The sequence below is a fragment of the Suillus discolor genome (genome assembly GCF_016758755.1).
Source record: "Suillus discolor strain FC423 chromosome Unknown F5147scaffold_10, whole genome shotgun sequence".
Lineage (NCBI taxonomy): Eukaryota > Fungi > Basidiomycota > Agaricomycetes > Boletales > Suillaceae > Suillus > Suillus discolor.
Genome location: NW_024541257.1, coordinates 95,325 through 110,047, shown reverse-complemented (window position 1 = coordinate 110,047; position 14,723 = coordinate 95,325). Strand labels below are relative to the sequence as shown.

At 48.4% G+C, this 14,723-nt stretch overlaps 6 protein-coding genes across 6 annotated transcripts; 1 reads left to right on the top strand and 5 right to left on the bottom strand.

Annotated features, from left to right (window-relative positions):
* Positions 1–113: 113 nt before the first annotated feature.
* Positions 114–2,371, bottom strand: F5147DRAFT_743943 (laccase; the record flags this gene model as incomplete). Its single annotated transcript, XM_041439639.1, has 14 exons — positions 114–277; positions 317–366; positions 418–441; positions 498–547; positions 591–647; positions 704–724; positions 778–1,504; positions 1,555–1,582; positions 1,637–1,712; positions 1,766–1,924; positions 1,977–2,045; positions 2,094–2,145; positions 2,196–2,281; positions 2,315–2,371. 14 exons carry the CDS (start codon positions 2,369–2,371, stop codon positions 114–116), a joined length of 1,620 nt encoding a protein of 539 aa, XP_041296279.1.
* A 3,499-nt stretch (positions 2,372–5,870) lies between these two features.
* Positions 5,871–8,996, bottom strand: F5147DRAFT_607391 (UNC-like C-terminal-domain-containing protein). The gene is made up of 4 exons (XM_041432359.1): positions 8,093–8,996; positions 7,156–8,043; positions 6,989–7,105; positions 5,871–6,938 (listed from the first exon to the last, which is right to left on the bottom strand). The coding sequence occupies exons 1-4, from the start codon at positions 8,831–8,833 to the stop codon at positions 6,081–6,083; spliced, it is 2,604 nt and encodes an 867-aa protein (XP_041296278.1). The 5' UTR covers positions 8,834–8,996; the 3' UTR covers positions 5,871–6,080.
* A 49-nt stretch (positions 8,997–9,045) lies between these two features.
* Positions 9,046–10,191, bottom strand: F5147DRAFT_678204 (V-type ATPase). The gene is made up of 9 exons (XM_041436190.1): positions 10,067–10,191; positions 9,990–10,017; positions 9,907–9,919; positions 9,749–9,854; positions 9,656–9,695; positions 9,444–9,598; positions 9,351–9,390; positions 9,246–9,298; positions 9,046–9,194 (listed from the first exon to the last, which is right to left on the bottom strand). The coding sequence occupies exons 1-9, from the start codon at positions 10,109–10,111 to the stop codon at positions 9,183–9,185; spliced, it is 492 nt and encodes a 163-aa protein (XP_041296277.1). The 5' UTR covers positions 10,112–10,191; the 3' UTR covers positions 9,046–9,182.
* An 84-nt stretch (positions 10,192–10,275) lies between these two features.
* On the top strand, positions 10,276–11,328 carry F5147DRAFT_630685 (thioesterase thiol ester dehydrase-isomerase). The gene is made up of 9 exons (XM_041432781.1): positions 10,276–10,374; positions 10,428–10,455; positions 10,506–10,531; positions 10,582–10,645; positions 10,692–10,705; positions 10,757–10,928; positions 10,978–11,043; positions 11,096–11,133; positions 11,185–11,328. The coding sequence occupies exons 1-9, from the start codon at positions 10,345–10,347 to the stop codon at positions 11,242–11,244; spliced, it is 498 nt and encodes a 165-aa protein (XP_041296276.1). The 5' UTR covers positions 10,276–10,344; the 3' UTR covers positions 11,245–11,328.
* An 81-nt stretch (positions 11,329–11,409) lies between these two features.
* F5147DRAFT_540565 (uncharacterized protein) lies at positions 11,410–11,874 on the bottom strand (the record flags this gene model as incomplete). Its single annotated transcript, XM_041430225.1, has 1 exon — positions 11,410–11,874. A coding segment is annotated over one exon (465 nt), but the record flags the coding sequence as incomplete, so codon positions are not given.
* A 1,209-nt stretch (positions 11,875–13,083) lies between these two features.
* F5147DRAFT_542018 (uncharacterized protein) lies at positions 13,084–13,872 on the bottom strand (the record flags this gene model as incomplete). Its single annotated transcript, XM_041430256.1, has 2 exons — positions 13,084–13,214; positions 13,557–13,872. Coding segments are annotated over 2 exons (447 nt in total), but the record flags the coding sequence as incomplete, so codon positions are not given.
* Positions 13,873–14,723: the final 851 nt, after the last annotated feature.

The window sequence follows — 14,723 nt, the reverse complement described above, 5'->3', positions numbered from 1 at the left end:
CCATGTACGTGTAACTAGAATACAAAAATACACTACCCACATACAGTTTATCCTGTAAACATGATGCCCCCTACAGAAACGAAAATAACTTAATAATAATATGATATTGGTATTTAAGGGAGTGGTGATGGTGGGAAAAGAAGAGCCTGAGTGGTGATACTAGCTGCTTCTTCATAGGCGAAGCGACCCCCACCCCCCAACTGGGTAGGTGTTAAAGAGTCAAAGGTCGGACACAACTCATACCATTCCTCTGTAAAGCAGTTCAGCCATGGAAATGCTGTCTCCTGAAATATGACCTACGTGGTACGGGATTCACATGTGCAGGCGGTATCTGAGGGGCTTTCCGCCATTACCACTGCAAAACCGCTGGATGCGAGAAATCAGTAATTTCTTCTACGAGGACGTTCACAGACATACGCATCAAGGTGCCAGTCAATGTGACTTTTGGTTCAGAGTCAGTACTGTTCATGATAGCTCAAAAAATAATGATAACATACCAATGCAAGAACCACGGGCCAGAATTGTCGGTCGTCCATCGTATCACCATCTGTTGCCCCGCAGTACCAGCGCTTACCACATCACGGACGAACTGGGTTCACATAATTGAAGGTACTACTTTGTGCGCTCTGTACGACATCGAATGAGTGCTGATGACCATCATCAGTACCAATCAAATATGTCATCGAAGTCAAGGTGAACTTACCCCATGAAGATGTATGGGATGCTGGTACAATATAAATCAGACACATAAGTATCAAAGGAAAGGAAAAGACGCACGGGTCCACCTGGACCAGATACTATTTTCATTGTCAACTCCACCACTTGGTTGGCTTTTAGAGGGATCACACTCCCGTTTGGAAGTAGATTATATGGATTTACTCCACTGAGAATTTGTTGTAGAACAGGAACGGTGGGCGGTTCGAATGTGACATTATTGACAGAGAAGAATCCGCCAACAGAGGTAATCTGAAGGTCGAGGTTGATATCTGCGTTCCCGTACCCTGGAATGCCAGGAGCACCGGGATTGATTAGAGCATGTAAGTTGGTCTCTACCAATGGGTCCTGGATTGGCGTTTGGACCGTGGTCGGGTCGACCTGCGGGGCGCCTTGGTAGCGCAATATAGCAGAGTTCGTTCCCCCTTCGAAGGATGCACCCGCCAAACTAGGAAGACTGCGTATCCAATAGTTATCCACAGGCTGATTGGCTACCAGAACCACAGAGTAGCGCTGACCCGCAAGAATCTGGAGCTGATCTACAGGTAGTGGTTCGGTCAGCTGTCCATCTGCTTCGATGATGGTGAAGTTGTGGCCATCGATGGTGAAATTGAAATTGGGGTCGCAGGACATTGCAACCAGTCGCAGGCGGTATCGCTTTCCCTGTTCGACGTTGATCACAGCCAGATCAGACGCGGGTCCGCCTGCATAACGACCCAGTCCGTTGATAAGCGAAGAGTTGGCGTCGGTACCTATAATGTGGCGCAAGACAGGGGCTACAACGTGATACCTAGTGACACTGCTTTAGTCGGGTACGTTACCAATGTACCTTAAACTCACCAGTCGGAAAGTGTGATTACGGTACTTGCTGGTAACACATGATGGTCAGAGGGTTCATAACATGCACGGATTATTCACTCACCATTGTCGACATCATACATGTATGCCAAAGGGTCATCAGGGTCATAGATAACCAGGGCTCCCCTCAAACCATCGCACTGTCCCACAGGTTAGTCCTCCACTACACGAGCAAAATGCGAGAGCTACTTACATATTGGACGGAGTAATGACTGTGATACCAGTAAGTACCTGCTTGGTTCGGGGCGGAGAAGTTGTGAGTAAAAGATTGGTTCTGTGCAATCGGACATTGTGTGACGAAGGATGTCCCGTCGGCGTAGTTCGTCCCATTTTGGAAGATACCGTGCCAGTGCTGCGGCAAACAAAGTGAGTTAATGAAAGCGTGGGTGATTGGCACTGCTTACGACACTGGTGCTCTTGAACATCGTCTCGTCTGTGAGCTCGTTGACTACCTGAATGGAGAAGTTATCTCCCTATTGTGAGGTTAGCACTGGTGCACGACAAGGACGACAGAAGCTCACCTTCTGGGCTGCAATCAAGGGTCCAGGGAATATGCCATTGACGAGAGTCGCTCTATTAAATATCAGGAGTGAGCCCGAGGAGTGTCGTGGCAATAGACTCACGAGCGTTCGAAGCCATCGGGAGCGATAACATTATTACCTATGGTTATTGTGGTCTGGGGGCCTAGTACAGCGGGCTGAGAGGAGGACTGTGAACGAGGGTAGGACTGTGAACGAGATACTATAGATGCAGCATTAATCAATGAAAAGAAAGAAGCAATTAGGATAGGAGTAAGCATCGTGATTATTCACGATAGGTCGTAGTGCTTGCACTCGAGAGAGTAGTGGGATGTAGAATAAGATGATGATGCAAGAAACATACCCTTCTCAGCTTTTATCTTGCAGAGGCAGCCTGAGGTATCCAGATTCAAAGCAGCTGTACCTCGACTAATGACGACCGGCGTGCGATCCCTCCATAAACAGTTGCTCAGCAATTCCCAGCAATCAGTGCATTTGAATTTCAATACTGTACTGCTCTTGGAGTTAGCATCCACCTGCCGATACATTGAAGAATGGTGGCGTACCACAATTGCGTCACGAAACCATGACTCAGAGAACATAAAATAAGTCAAACGGCCAGGACAGCCAGACGGCCACAAATGTCCCATAGTAGTGGCAGTGTCAGGTTGCTACATCAGTTCAAGACAACTCCTCGAGCATAGTAAAAAAAGAATGCAGATCGCTAGTACTAGTCAAGCATGCCGCGCGGGAAAATCTGACTAGATTGTCTGAAAGGAATGATCGCACGCTATATCATGAGGGAGTTGAGCACTAACCTGTTCGCAACTTGGAACTGAACAAAGCAGATTATGGATGACATCTGTGTTAGGCAGCGTGGATAATTATAATGGTTACTCCGGAAGGACAAGTATCAGCGCGGAGGTTTTGTGCTTGTCTACGTGACACTGTCGCAGTCCGCAGAAGGAAACATCTGAGGATCAGGCAGTGATCAGACTGGATCCTGGAAAAGAGTACGCATGTGCCTTCATTCTCATTCAGCAACGATCAAGAGTTTCGTGCACGACGGACCAGCTCGGAGAACATCGATGCTAAAGTTAGACTTAGATGTATTAAAATAGGATGAGGGCCTGGTTGCCGCAGGATGTACTAGAGACTAGAGTGCACTGGTGATGGCCCTATGAACCTTGGCAATGACCGACTGTGCACTAGACGCTCAACTGTCTCGGCAGAAAAAATTGAAGAGAGGCGGCCAGCGGCGACAACTGCTTTGATGATGGTTGCATTATTGAATGGTGCAAGTCAGGCTGAAGTCACCATAATGGATTGGCACCACTGGTTATGCATATAATGAAATGGACTCCGTCCCAACTCCATCCACGGAACTGGCCGATTCCCACGTTAGTGGAGGTATTATCCCTTACGTGATCCACCGTGACTAAGTATATCGTGATTTTCAATGACAAACTACAGACATCATGTTCTTATGATGTGCACATCAGTTGTCGTCAACTTCGAGCAGGCAGCGACGTTACACTTGCCCCCACAATTGCAACCGTTGCTTCCCTACACCGCTACTATACTAAACCACCGAAAACCTATGGTACAGCCCAATAATGGTAGAGGTGTAAAATAGCCATGATGTATTTTTATACTATAATTAAAGTGATTGCCGCTGCGCGGCTGGAAACCACCCGTGCGCATGAAGTTCAAGGGGGGCGTAAACACCGAGGTCGGATCAGACAAGATAACGTGTAAAAGTATATGTCGCCTGGTATAGTAAGTATAAGCGTCGAAGCAAATATAGATAACTTGAAGGTGCGGTGTCCAATCCAGTCAGCCAAGCTTACAGTTATGGCGGCCCGCCACAGGATTCGATTGCACAGGTTTGCTTCTTACACAGATATATCGATTATTCATCCATCTTATCATGCGAAAACAGTATCTGCGTGCATGGTACGTCGTCAATGTTAATAAGTTATATGATCAAAACAACGAATAGTTCGAGTAGGTTTAAGTGTGGGGCGTTGGCTGCATGCAGCGGAAACTCGCGCGCAGGTGCTGAACGTAAAAACTCGAGCTGTATTGAGCAAATGATGATTGCAACAGAGATCCAGTCGAGTAGTGAGGTGTTGCCTATTCTATAGCGAATTGGTTAGAAGCGAAGCCCAAGCCAGAAGTGTCCAGCGGAACGTCGCGAGGCAGACCACGTCCTTAGAACTGAGGAAGGGCCTCTTAGCTAGGGCAAGAGGGATGCTAGGTGGCGGGGATGGTAGTTTCGAACCTGCAAAGTTCTCATCAATAGGCTACCGCAGGCTACCCCAACTGCGCTGACCATCTCATGCTGTTTAGGAATGATACTACCGAGCCTATACACCCAGTGGAAGAAAAATTTCCGAGGCACAATTCCAACCGCATTCGGTGACCGGCTAGCTGCTCACGGCGATTATGACCCACCGGGAGGGTAATCTACGGCTGGAGGAGGGCTAGTGGGGAATAGCAAGTTTCAGATCCTGGATCTGGTGGCCTTTAGCACATCCGGACCCTGGGCCCACTCATCCTCTATCGATCGTTTCCGTACCGACTGGGAATGCATCTCCATGAGACAATACTGGATGAAAGCCATCAGCAGAAATGGAAACCGGAAGGCACCAAACGACACGAACATTTACGTTCGAACTCGAAGTTTGGCAGATGGAGACACGACGCGTTACATCGAGTGTCAAAGATACACAGCGGTCCTGTAGTTGATGCTGCAGATTTTGACACTAGTGGCATTGGTTGTCAAGCCTTAAAATACTAATTTACCTAGGAAACAATTGAGGTTGCTCAATTAAAGAAACCAATGCAACGTTCTGGGAACTTGTGATGGACAACATAAGTTCACGTAACATTGTATATGAAGAGTCAACCGGCTTGGAGGTATCACTATTAGGTAGGAAAGGACCAGCAGTAAGCATCACTGTAGCGCCAGAAGAGTGCTAAATTCCCACGATGACTATGGCGCGGATTTACCGCAGCATCATGCATGATGGATGGAACAGAAATGTTCCGAATGGATTTAAATATAGTGATCGGCCTCCAGCAGGCGCAGTTGAGCGCTGAGCCAGTGGGCTTCAAATTTGTGCCCTGGCACATGAGCCGCACGCAGCTAGTCGCCGCTCCAAGGTCATCAGATCTTGTAGAACTCCGACCTATTTTGTCGTGTCACACGAACTGAGCCCTTCATAACTAGTCTCTTGTGGTGAAATGTCCGTTGTGCACGGAGCTGTAGGACACCTGGTTAAGTTAGAGCCGAATGAACGAGATCTCAACTGCTCAGGATATCTTGCAGCATTTCAATAGTACAGGGCCCATCAAGCTTTAAAGGAGTAGGTTGGGTGCTGGATATATATTCCGGACAAGTTCAGCTTGCCACTTGGGGCAAGTGTGGATGGGCCGAGGATGGGCAGCTATTTAGTTCTAGTAGTGAGACAACACCTCTCAAGTCAGATACACACACCTACACCGCAGCCTCCCATACAGTGTTGAGGGTTCAAACCCGACATCTCGCTCATGGAAACGAGTGCAGAGATAGTCCCAGAGAGAATGAACACCCCTGGAATTGATCTCATGAGCCTGATTCTTTGATAAACAAGCAGAGCTTACCCCCTACATACAAAATACTTGAATACCATCGTGTCGATCACTAGCAATGCGTAAGCCAAATGCTCAAGGAATTGAAAAGCTTCCCATAATTTCCAGTATAACGACTAGGACAGACTACGAAACATTGGTTTTGGACATACTTCGTAACCAAGACTGTATTCAAAATCACGAGTTCGACAGTCACGTGGCACGGGCTTTGTACGGGCTGTGAAGCATGGATGCGTCATCAGCGCTAGCGCTCAGCCGCAGTGATTGCATGACGATATCTATGGTATGTGCAATTGAAGTCCTTCCCTTAATACATAACCTCGATTCTCGGAGGACCATCAGAAAATCGTCATATCAAAGTGAGAGTTCGAGTGCAGCAAATTCTGAACATTCGGATCCTCCTTCAACATCGGTGTCAACCCACGCATCAGGATCAGTGGTATCTTCCGATATCAAGTCTTTTGGCTGACGTGAGAGGTCAAGCGGGAAGAGGGGTCGTCGCGGGCTTGACAGGCGTCGCGAATGGGTCTTCATAGAAGAAGGACCACGGAACACGTCTTCCAGATCATTTTCTCGTTCGGCAGGCTTCGAGTTCTGGCTCTCTCTTCGACTGAGCGAGCCTTTGACTTCGTGCAGGTGAGCTGTCCGTGCCAAGCGTTTAGTAGATTTGGGAATGATAAGTCCTGTTGATGAATGCGAGTTTGTTCGCACCATATGGGCGGCGCGGGGGAGTGTGGATATCTCCGTGGAAATAGAATTAGGTATGCGGCGGGTGGGGGTGCGGAGTGTAGAATTGGCAACTGGAGGGCCGGACCGTTTTGTGGCGGTGGAGCCGCGCGGGGTGGATCGTTTATCTGCGAAGGTAGTAAAATGCGGAGGTCGACGTAGAATAGAATCATGATCGGAGGATCGTTGCGTTCGATGAGACGGAAAGTCTACAGGAGAGTCTGGGCCCGAAGGACGACCCTTTTTAGGTTCAGATCTCTTGCCGACAGGAATCTCAGGACTGCGATTTCGGAACAGCATATTATTCGAACCACGGTCAGCGTTACTGCTAGCGAAACTTAAGTTGCGCCGGCCCCATTCTCTCGCAGAACGAGTAATGAGTTGAGGAGGTTCTATGGATGGTGCACCTCTGGTTAAGCCAATGAATACAAGCACTGCCAGAAGTAGGCAAAGTTGTGCGATCCCAAGACGCTTTTCAAGAGTGACCTTGAAACATCATGAGCAACCATTATCATTTTTAGGGCGTGGAAGCCAACCTCTTCAGCAAGATAATTTACTCGCGAGAGTAATTCACTGTGTTCAAACTCCAGACGAAGTCGCTGTCTTTCCCACTCGTGAACTGTGCGCTGATACATTTGTGCCTGTATACGACTCTAAAAGATGTATGAGATAGGTTGTTCAAATTAGCTCCAGTGGAACTCACGGCGCTCTGCAACCTGCCAACATCCTCACCGAGCCTCCTGAGTACTTCACGTACACCAGAGGTTTGCTCCTCCACATAACGTGCATACAGGCTATGATTTGCCTCTAGGAGAGTCAGCCGGGTCATGATTGTGCGGTATATTGACTCTCCACCTGATCCGACGGGTGGAGGGATAGATAATGTTGGCAAGGCTGTCGCCACCGTGTTCGCAGATGGGCCGTGATAAGATGATAATGATGAAGATTGCGATAAAGATGCTTCGATACTAGAGGTATGCGGGAGTTCTGAAGAGATTAGATATGGGGATTGGGTAGGCGTGCTCTCATTAGGCGAGAGGGATGCTGTAGAGGATATGGCGGTGTCGAAAGACGTAACGCTCGTCTCGGAACTCAATACAGACGTTGAGGTAGCGGACGAAGTAGGCTGCTGCATGATGGCAGAGTCGGTAGGAAAAATGGTCGGTGAAGACGCCGTGGATTGAAGAGAAGAGTTGACTGAGCTATACGTCCGGTTCACCGCCTTGGATGCCTGAGAGCTACTTAGACTCATATGTGCCGTAGACAAGACCTTGGTTGTTGGAAGTGGGGTATCAAGAGGATATGTAGAAGGTATGTTCCGAGCCTCGAGCTCATCCATAAACTTGTTCAGTTCGAATCCCCCAGAACTGATGGGCAGGGGCTCCGTAATGGAGGAAAATACTTGAGCTTGAGCTCGGGCGAGTTTATGACTTTCTTCTTCCCACATGTCCCACTTCCATTGTTCAAGATGGGTCAAACCATAGACCCTAAGAAGGGAGACAGGACAGTAATACTCGTGTCCATAGTGTGAGTGAAAGTCGATCCGGATGTACCTGTAGAAATCGCGCAGGGTAGTTGGCGTGTGGAAAGACTGTACCTTGGTCAACGGCAAGGTTTGAATATTGGGGAGAAACACGCGCCTGCACACCACGGACATTCTTTCCCTTGTAAGTACCCGCCAGTACCCACCCGTCATCAGACGTCGTGTAAGTCTTTGCAACCTTCACCGAAAAATCCTTGAACACTCCGCTAAAAAACTCGAAGTTCGCGAGTTGCACGGTGTCAATTCTAATATCCTCGCACAACTCTACAACCACGAATTGTTCCTCCTTGCCTGTAGAACATGGCGAAAGCATATATTTATCCTTTTTTGATGATAGAATGGACGAAGGAGACTTGGCAGAGCGATGAGAAGTGTGTACGCGTGCAGAACAATCTAAGTTTGCATAATTGAAACGGTCGGTGATAGGTACCCTGAAATGGGGGGAGAGTGCCGTTTCCGGGAGGTATGCAGACGTGTCCGGCACAGTGACATTAGTTTCGTGGGTAGTACTTGACTCCGTGTGTTCTAAAGCTTCAATTTGGAGATGAGCAGTTACCCGAGGCTGGGTCTGCGACTGCGGTTTGGATTGGTACTGGAACTGTTTAGACTTCCACTCTTCAAATGAGAGCAGGACATCCTCGACATCATCTGGTCGTTCTATTGACGGAGGTGGTGTCAGGCAGCAGAGAGGTGGCTCAGGTTGGCGCTTGCGATGTGCGAGAACTATAGCGCGAAATGGGTCATTCTTGGAGGAGGGAAGAGCGACCGAGATGGCAAAAGCTGGCGAGGTAAGCAGGAGAAGAAGCAACGTCTTGGGCAGCGCCGTGAAAGAAACCATCAATAAAGTTTCTGACAACCACAGCCTTTTAGGTCTTCCAAAGAGTCGAAGACAGCTAAAGCGACATGGGTGATTCCGATAAACAGTTGTAGGAAGTCCAAGGAAGACACCGTTTGATCGCCACGTCGGCGAATCTGAGAACTACAATAAGTGTTTTGGTCACTTGCCCCTTGGGCCTGACAATCCTCAACGAGTAATTTAAACACAGGTTCACACAACAGAGGGTAATCATTGACCCGGATGTATTATTCAAGCAGACAATACATGCAAGGACTATGTTTGCAAGTATAAACATGGATGCATTAGACGGAAAACAGCATGAAGGTTTATAATGAACTCCGTCATCTTTCTAAACGTCGCACTGTAAACTCATGTTAATAAAATGAGTAAAAGTCAAAGGGAAACCATATACCATTCCTATCAACTCTCCAGCTTTGGTATGCATGATGAGTGCAACAATCAAGCCTACAGACGATTGTTAAATACAACACACTGTCTATACGAAATATCATCTTACCGTAAAGACCCAGCACTTCAGCGAAGATGAGAATCAAAATCTGCACACCATGTTAGATTTGTCCTTGACAAGACCAAGTTAATGAAGATTCACCATTCCAACGAAAAGTCGTGGCTGTTGTGCAGTACCACGGACACCAGCATCACCGACGATACCAATGGCGAAGCCTGCGGCAAGACCAGCGAGACCGACCGACAAACCAGCACCGAGGTCAATGAATCCTTGCGCAAGGGTCATTCTTGCCTGCACTAAATTGTATGCAATTCAGCATCCAGAATGATGGGCAGTAAAAGGACAGAACACACGCGAACTGGAAATGAGGACGGATACCACCAGACCGTAGATCTGCGCATTATCAGAACCGACGGGAGTTAAGATGGAGGAAAGAAAAAACTTACACCGATAATACCAGCCATGATGACAGGGACAACACACCTCATCACGAGGTCCGGCCGGAGGACACCCATAGCAGAAATACCAACACCAGATTTTGCGGTACCATAACTGCGGAAAATGTTCAATACATCACAAAACCTGCAACCCAAAAGTTTCAGACCTTGCACCAAGACCTAGCGCACACAAGCACAAGGATTGGTTAGAACATCAGAGCTTCTGACAACGTCTGCTCATAAGACTTACAGGCGAACACAATTGAGCAGGTGCAGCCCTACAGACTCTTCAGTCTCGAAAGCAAACAAGGAGAATTTAGAACTGACCATGGCACCAAAGAAGGGTGCGTAGACGGGACAAAGGTCAGACATGATTTGTACTTTGACTTTGAAGGAAGTGAATGAAGACTATTGGGCGACGCTGATAAGTGGTGGACGTAGTTCGAGTTGACGACGCCGTGGGGAGAAAGCCGATCGGACATTCAACACCTCGGCAGCAGCCATTGTTTGGCAAGAGCTTTAGAACTAAACAACCTCCTTCTCCCTTTGGAAACTTTCAACTGCCCGGAGTCCTCGGACGGCGTATCCGACTGGAAAGACACATAATGTCTGCTTCCTTGAGATTCACCCGAAGGGTAGGTCTTTTATAGAGCTTGCTTGCGCGTTCTCACAGAGGACACTATGCCAGGTGTGGAAATCATTCATAGACAACAAAGGTATTCCCACCAGACACTTTTTGGCGCGAGTCGCTGAATACAGCAGCTAGGGCATGATGCTCAGTGTTTTCCGAATGTGAGAGTATACCATCTTTACTTGCATCTGATACTGACCAAATCTTTCAGCTTGTCATTCACCGCGCAGTCCCCGGAACGGTTGATTTTTCGCTGAAGATAGATCAATCTAATTGTACGTACTTTTCTCTCTAGCTTTCATAAAACTTATCTCTCTGCAGTAAACAGAGTAGGGGTGCGTATCTCATTTTCCCCCAGTATCCTACTTATTGACGCACCAAACTAGACCGTGCACGGCGGCCTAATCCTGTCGCTGACTGATACCCTTGGCTCGCTCGCTGTTGCAAGCAAAGGTCACTACATGACTGGCGTTTCAACCGATATTGGTGCATCCTTTATACGACCTGCAGGCAGGACAGGCGATACCCTTCATGCACGAGCCACACTTACTGCCATGGGTAAGTGATGCAAGATTTGTTATAATGTTCTACAAGCTCACCAAACCAGGGAAATCCTTGGCCTATACTCGTGTAGATTTTACCAATTCTGTAGGCGATTTAGTGGCGTATGGATGTAAGACTTGTCTTTAGCACGCTGGGATACTTGACTAATCGCATTGCACTAGATCACACGAAATATGTTGGGAAATCGTCGTCTGACCCTGTGAGTAAAAATAATACTTTCTGGCTCATCAACTTGACAAATTTTCCTCAGAACAACGTGAAGTTTTCGGAAGATGGCGAACAAGTAATAGAAGGGAACGACGTTGACTGATATATTTTTTATTTTTACTGTGATCGTACCAAGTTTTAGAAATAACAACATTCACTTCGCACAGATGATCTGTGGCATAAACAAAGCGGCGGATCGTTGAGAAAAAAAACGACAATGTAAGAAAACAAACGTTTCTATCTTTTTGCAGTGTAATGAATGTCTCTATCAATCTGCATGATGCAACAGGTGGAGCAGGCGCAAAGCTGTGTCTTCCTCGCTCGCCCTCGTCAATGAACTATCCATCTTTCTCGATCTACCAAAGTCGATCAGGCGGAAGCTCTTGGTCGAAAACGCCCGTTGGATTGGCCACTCCGTTGGCTTGCCCTGCTGCCACAGAATGTTCCGCGCTGCGAAAGACTCGTGCAACCACCCTGCATGATGGAAGCGGAAGAGAAGCGATGCGCATTCTTGCTTGTCGTCCATGCACAATTCATCTGGGTTTATCTCCTCGCCACAGCACTCCAGGAGTAAGATCGGACTCAAATAGTTAGGATGATTCGTGCCATCAGTTGGATCATCGGGTGTGTAATACCCGTAGAACTGCGGGCAGAGTGCCCCGACGGGGACAGGATCGTGCAGAGGGGGCATGACATTATATCCGTTCCAGTGTTCGAAGAAGTGGTCAGGGAACGATTGATAGTTGCTCGCCTCCCGAGCGAGGTGGAGGTCGTGTTCGATTGAGAGTTTCGCAATAACAGAGACTGTCGCGGTGCGCGGAACTGTCCCCGAAGCACCACCGCCGTGTCCGCATTGATCCCAGGCGGCTCGCCACTTCTCATTAGTGTGGATGCGAAGACCTGGTCCAGTGTAAGATGCGACGCGGACGACCCTCGGAGGTTCAACGGTGAATATTTCTTCCTCGCTGTCTTCTTCACTCTGTTCACCCTCATTTTCTTCTCTGTCAGCTTGTTCTTCGTCCCCATGATCCTGCTCTGACTCCTCTTTGCCTTTCCCCTTGTCTTCCCTGGGAACAGACCCCAGCGTGCCCGGCTCCTCAGAGTTCTGAATCTCGTCCACCTCCATCTCGACGTCAGGCGACTCTTCCTGCTCTACTTTGGCTCCGGGTTCTAGATCCCGCCCGTTTACGGCGTCCGTTTTAACATCGGCATTGACATGCCCTGTTTGAGCTGGGGTACTGGAAGAGTCCGCAGGGGGATCTCCGTCCGAAATTGGCGCCGATTCAGCGTCATTGGCATTGGTGGACTTTTCATCACCCGGTTTGTCATCGTCTGGGCCGATGAAGGATGCAGTCACCTGTGGGAGCTGGTGTTCCTCAACGGTAATGTGACCAACCGTTCGCTTCGAGTCAGAGGCTTGCGAGGACTCTGTTCCGGGGGCGACATCCGGGCCGGTCTGTAGAGTTTCTTCAGGTTTCCCTACTGGGTTATTTAAAAGTGCTTCCCATTTCCCATCGTCCTTTAACTTCTGAATCTGTCGACGGGCGTCCGACTCCACACAAGTTTTGCACAGACGAGGCTCGATGAAAAGGTCACGGGGAAGCTCCCAATCCACACTATGCACAACTGAATGATTACCGGAGCCCACAGCACTTGGTGAAAGATAGAGATGAGCTTCTTCCACTTGCATCCTCTTCCGGGGTCGCGGAGGAAGTATGATTTCGATTAGCGGCTCTTCCGTCGGTCCTTCCTTACTGGAGGGGAAAATGTGCATCACGCTCTCTTTCTTCGCCGCTTCGTCTTCCGCTATCTCGGCTAGTTTCTGTGCCTTCAGCGCAGCCTCTTTGCCTTGTGGCGCAAGAGAGAGGGAATATGTTCGGACGACGTTTCGATTGGCAACTTTGGAAAGCCACGGAGTTTCGTAGTTGGTATCACCCTCATCGATAGATAATTTATTCCAAGGGTCGTGAACATGGAGCTTTTTAGGGAGAAGATATAAGGGAATCCGCTGTTGGAGAGTCGGATTCCCATCGTGCGTGCACGGGATGAAGGGATGTGGAGAGGGATAATGGTCTGGATGGAAGGGTGAATCGATGTTTGGCAGTGGCGCGGCAGGTTTCTCTGTCGGTTTGTCCGCAGCTTTTTCTGGCGACGTTTCGCCTGCTTCATCTACTTGCATGACGTCATTGAGCTGCACGCCGGCGGTTGCATCTTCTACTGCATCGTCGTTGGCAGCTTGTACTGCCTCCTCTTCTTGCTTGACACCGACATTCTTGTCCTGATCACCGACTGGAGGGATCGGATCCTCTGCATCTGCGACTTCTGCTATGTAGCTAGAACCAGAGAAGCCTGATTTTGCTTTCTCTCTAACCTCCTTTCGGCAGGAATACTGATCGAATATGCCCAATCTGACACGTGTGTCATAGCATTTGATCAGTTCCCCGATGTCAGCTACTGGTATCTCTTTGGGATCGTCTTCCTGATCGGCCCAAAAGAGCTCATCCTTTGCTGTAAGCTCACCAACCTGGCGCATCCATTTCGCAAGTCTGCTTCCTGTGGAATTGGTGATGTAGTTTGGCACATTTGGGAGACGTCGAACATGGTAGAAGTCGTAGAGCGTCGCACCCCACAAATCAAGTCCATTGCCTGCCTCCTTTCCCCTCAATGGAGATGGCTTGATAGCTTGTCCATTAGGATAACGAGGCCAAACGCGGAAGATAATGCGATTCTTTCCATATCCAACGCAATGTGGGTCGTTATCGTTTTGATCTTGGATAGACTTGGGGAGTTTGTGGGGGTTAATCGTACTGAAATCAGTGTATTCGGCTCGTGAATGTTCATCCAGGCTGCAACGAAATGGTTCTAAGGTGTGCAAGCAATGATGATAGGGACATACCCCTCTTCTTTAGGACCCTTTTCTTTGGATTTCTTGGATGGAGGCCCCTTGGCAGACTCAGAATCTACAGCCTTTGCGACGCGTCGTTTAGCCTTTTGGGTCTTCAAAAAACCCCGTTGCATGGCGGAATTTGATAGAGTTGATGTAGATGGGATGGACGATCCTAGGGGGTCACAAGTCGCAATTCTACGACACCCGCAGAAACGTTGAAGGAGTCAGATCAAGACCCAGAGGCAGAAGAGCGATCGTGACAATCAATGACTTTATGTAAGTAGTAGTGCGGGCGTCAATTATAAATGGGGTGAAGTATTTCCTAAATAGTCACCTCTTAGTACAGTTCCGTATGTTCGCGGTTCACCTGTACGAAGAAGGCTGTTCGTTTATCAGTGGATTATCTGGCCGTTGATCCTTAAAAGCACGTACAGTAGTTGCACCTGCACCTAGATACGCGAGAGGCTCAAGTGAAACCGTGACAGCCCCTAGCTCGGGTTGACAACGAGCTTTCGAGCTCTTAACACGAATGATTGTGAATTTCTTATGACAAGGAAGTGAGACTGAGTGAGTGATGAATACCACGACGTTGGAGAGCTCGAGGTGGGGATGTACTAGACCAAATACGTAGCAGGAAGTGGAACAATATTATTGTTCAACCGTGACGTTGTCTGGGTATTATTACTCACGTGACT

Coding starts and splice junctions, on each gene's coding strand:
- F5147DRAFT_607391 (XM_041432359.1), bottom strand. CDS start 8,833: ATGGTTTCTTTCACGGCGCTGCCCAAGACGTTGCTTCTTCTCCTGCTT. Junction 7,106..7,155: donor TTGGCAGGTTGCAGAGCGCC/GTGAGTTCCACT, acceptor TACATCTTTTAG/AGTCGTATACAGGCACAAAT. Junction 6,939..6,988: donor TAAATTATCTTGCTGAAGAG/GTTGGCTTCCAC, acceptor TGATGTTTCAAG/GTCACTCTTGAAAAGCGTCT.
- F5147DRAFT_678204 (XM_041436190.1), bottom strand. CDS start 10,111: ATGTCTGACCTTTGTCCCGTCTACGCACCCTTCTTTGGTGCCATG. Junction 9,696..9,748: donor TCATGGCTGGTATTATCGGT/GTAAGTTTTTTC, acceptor GATAATGCGCAG/ATCTACGGTCTGGTGGTATC. Junction 9,391..9,443: donor CACGACTTTTCGTTGGAATG/GTGAATCTTCAT, acceptor CATGGTGTGCAG/ATTTTGATTCTCATCTTCGC.
- F5147DRAFT_630685 (XM_041432781.1), top strand. CDS start 10,345: ATGTCTGCTTCCTTGAGATTCACCCGAAGG. Junction 10,375..10,427: donor CCTTGAGATTCACCCGAAGG/GTAGGTCTTTTA, acceptor ACACTATGCCAG/GTGTGGAAATCATTCATAGA. Junction 11,134..11,184: donor GGAAATCGTCGTCTGACCCT/GTGAGTAAAAAT, acceptor AATTTTCCTCAG/AACAACGTGAAGTTTTCGGA.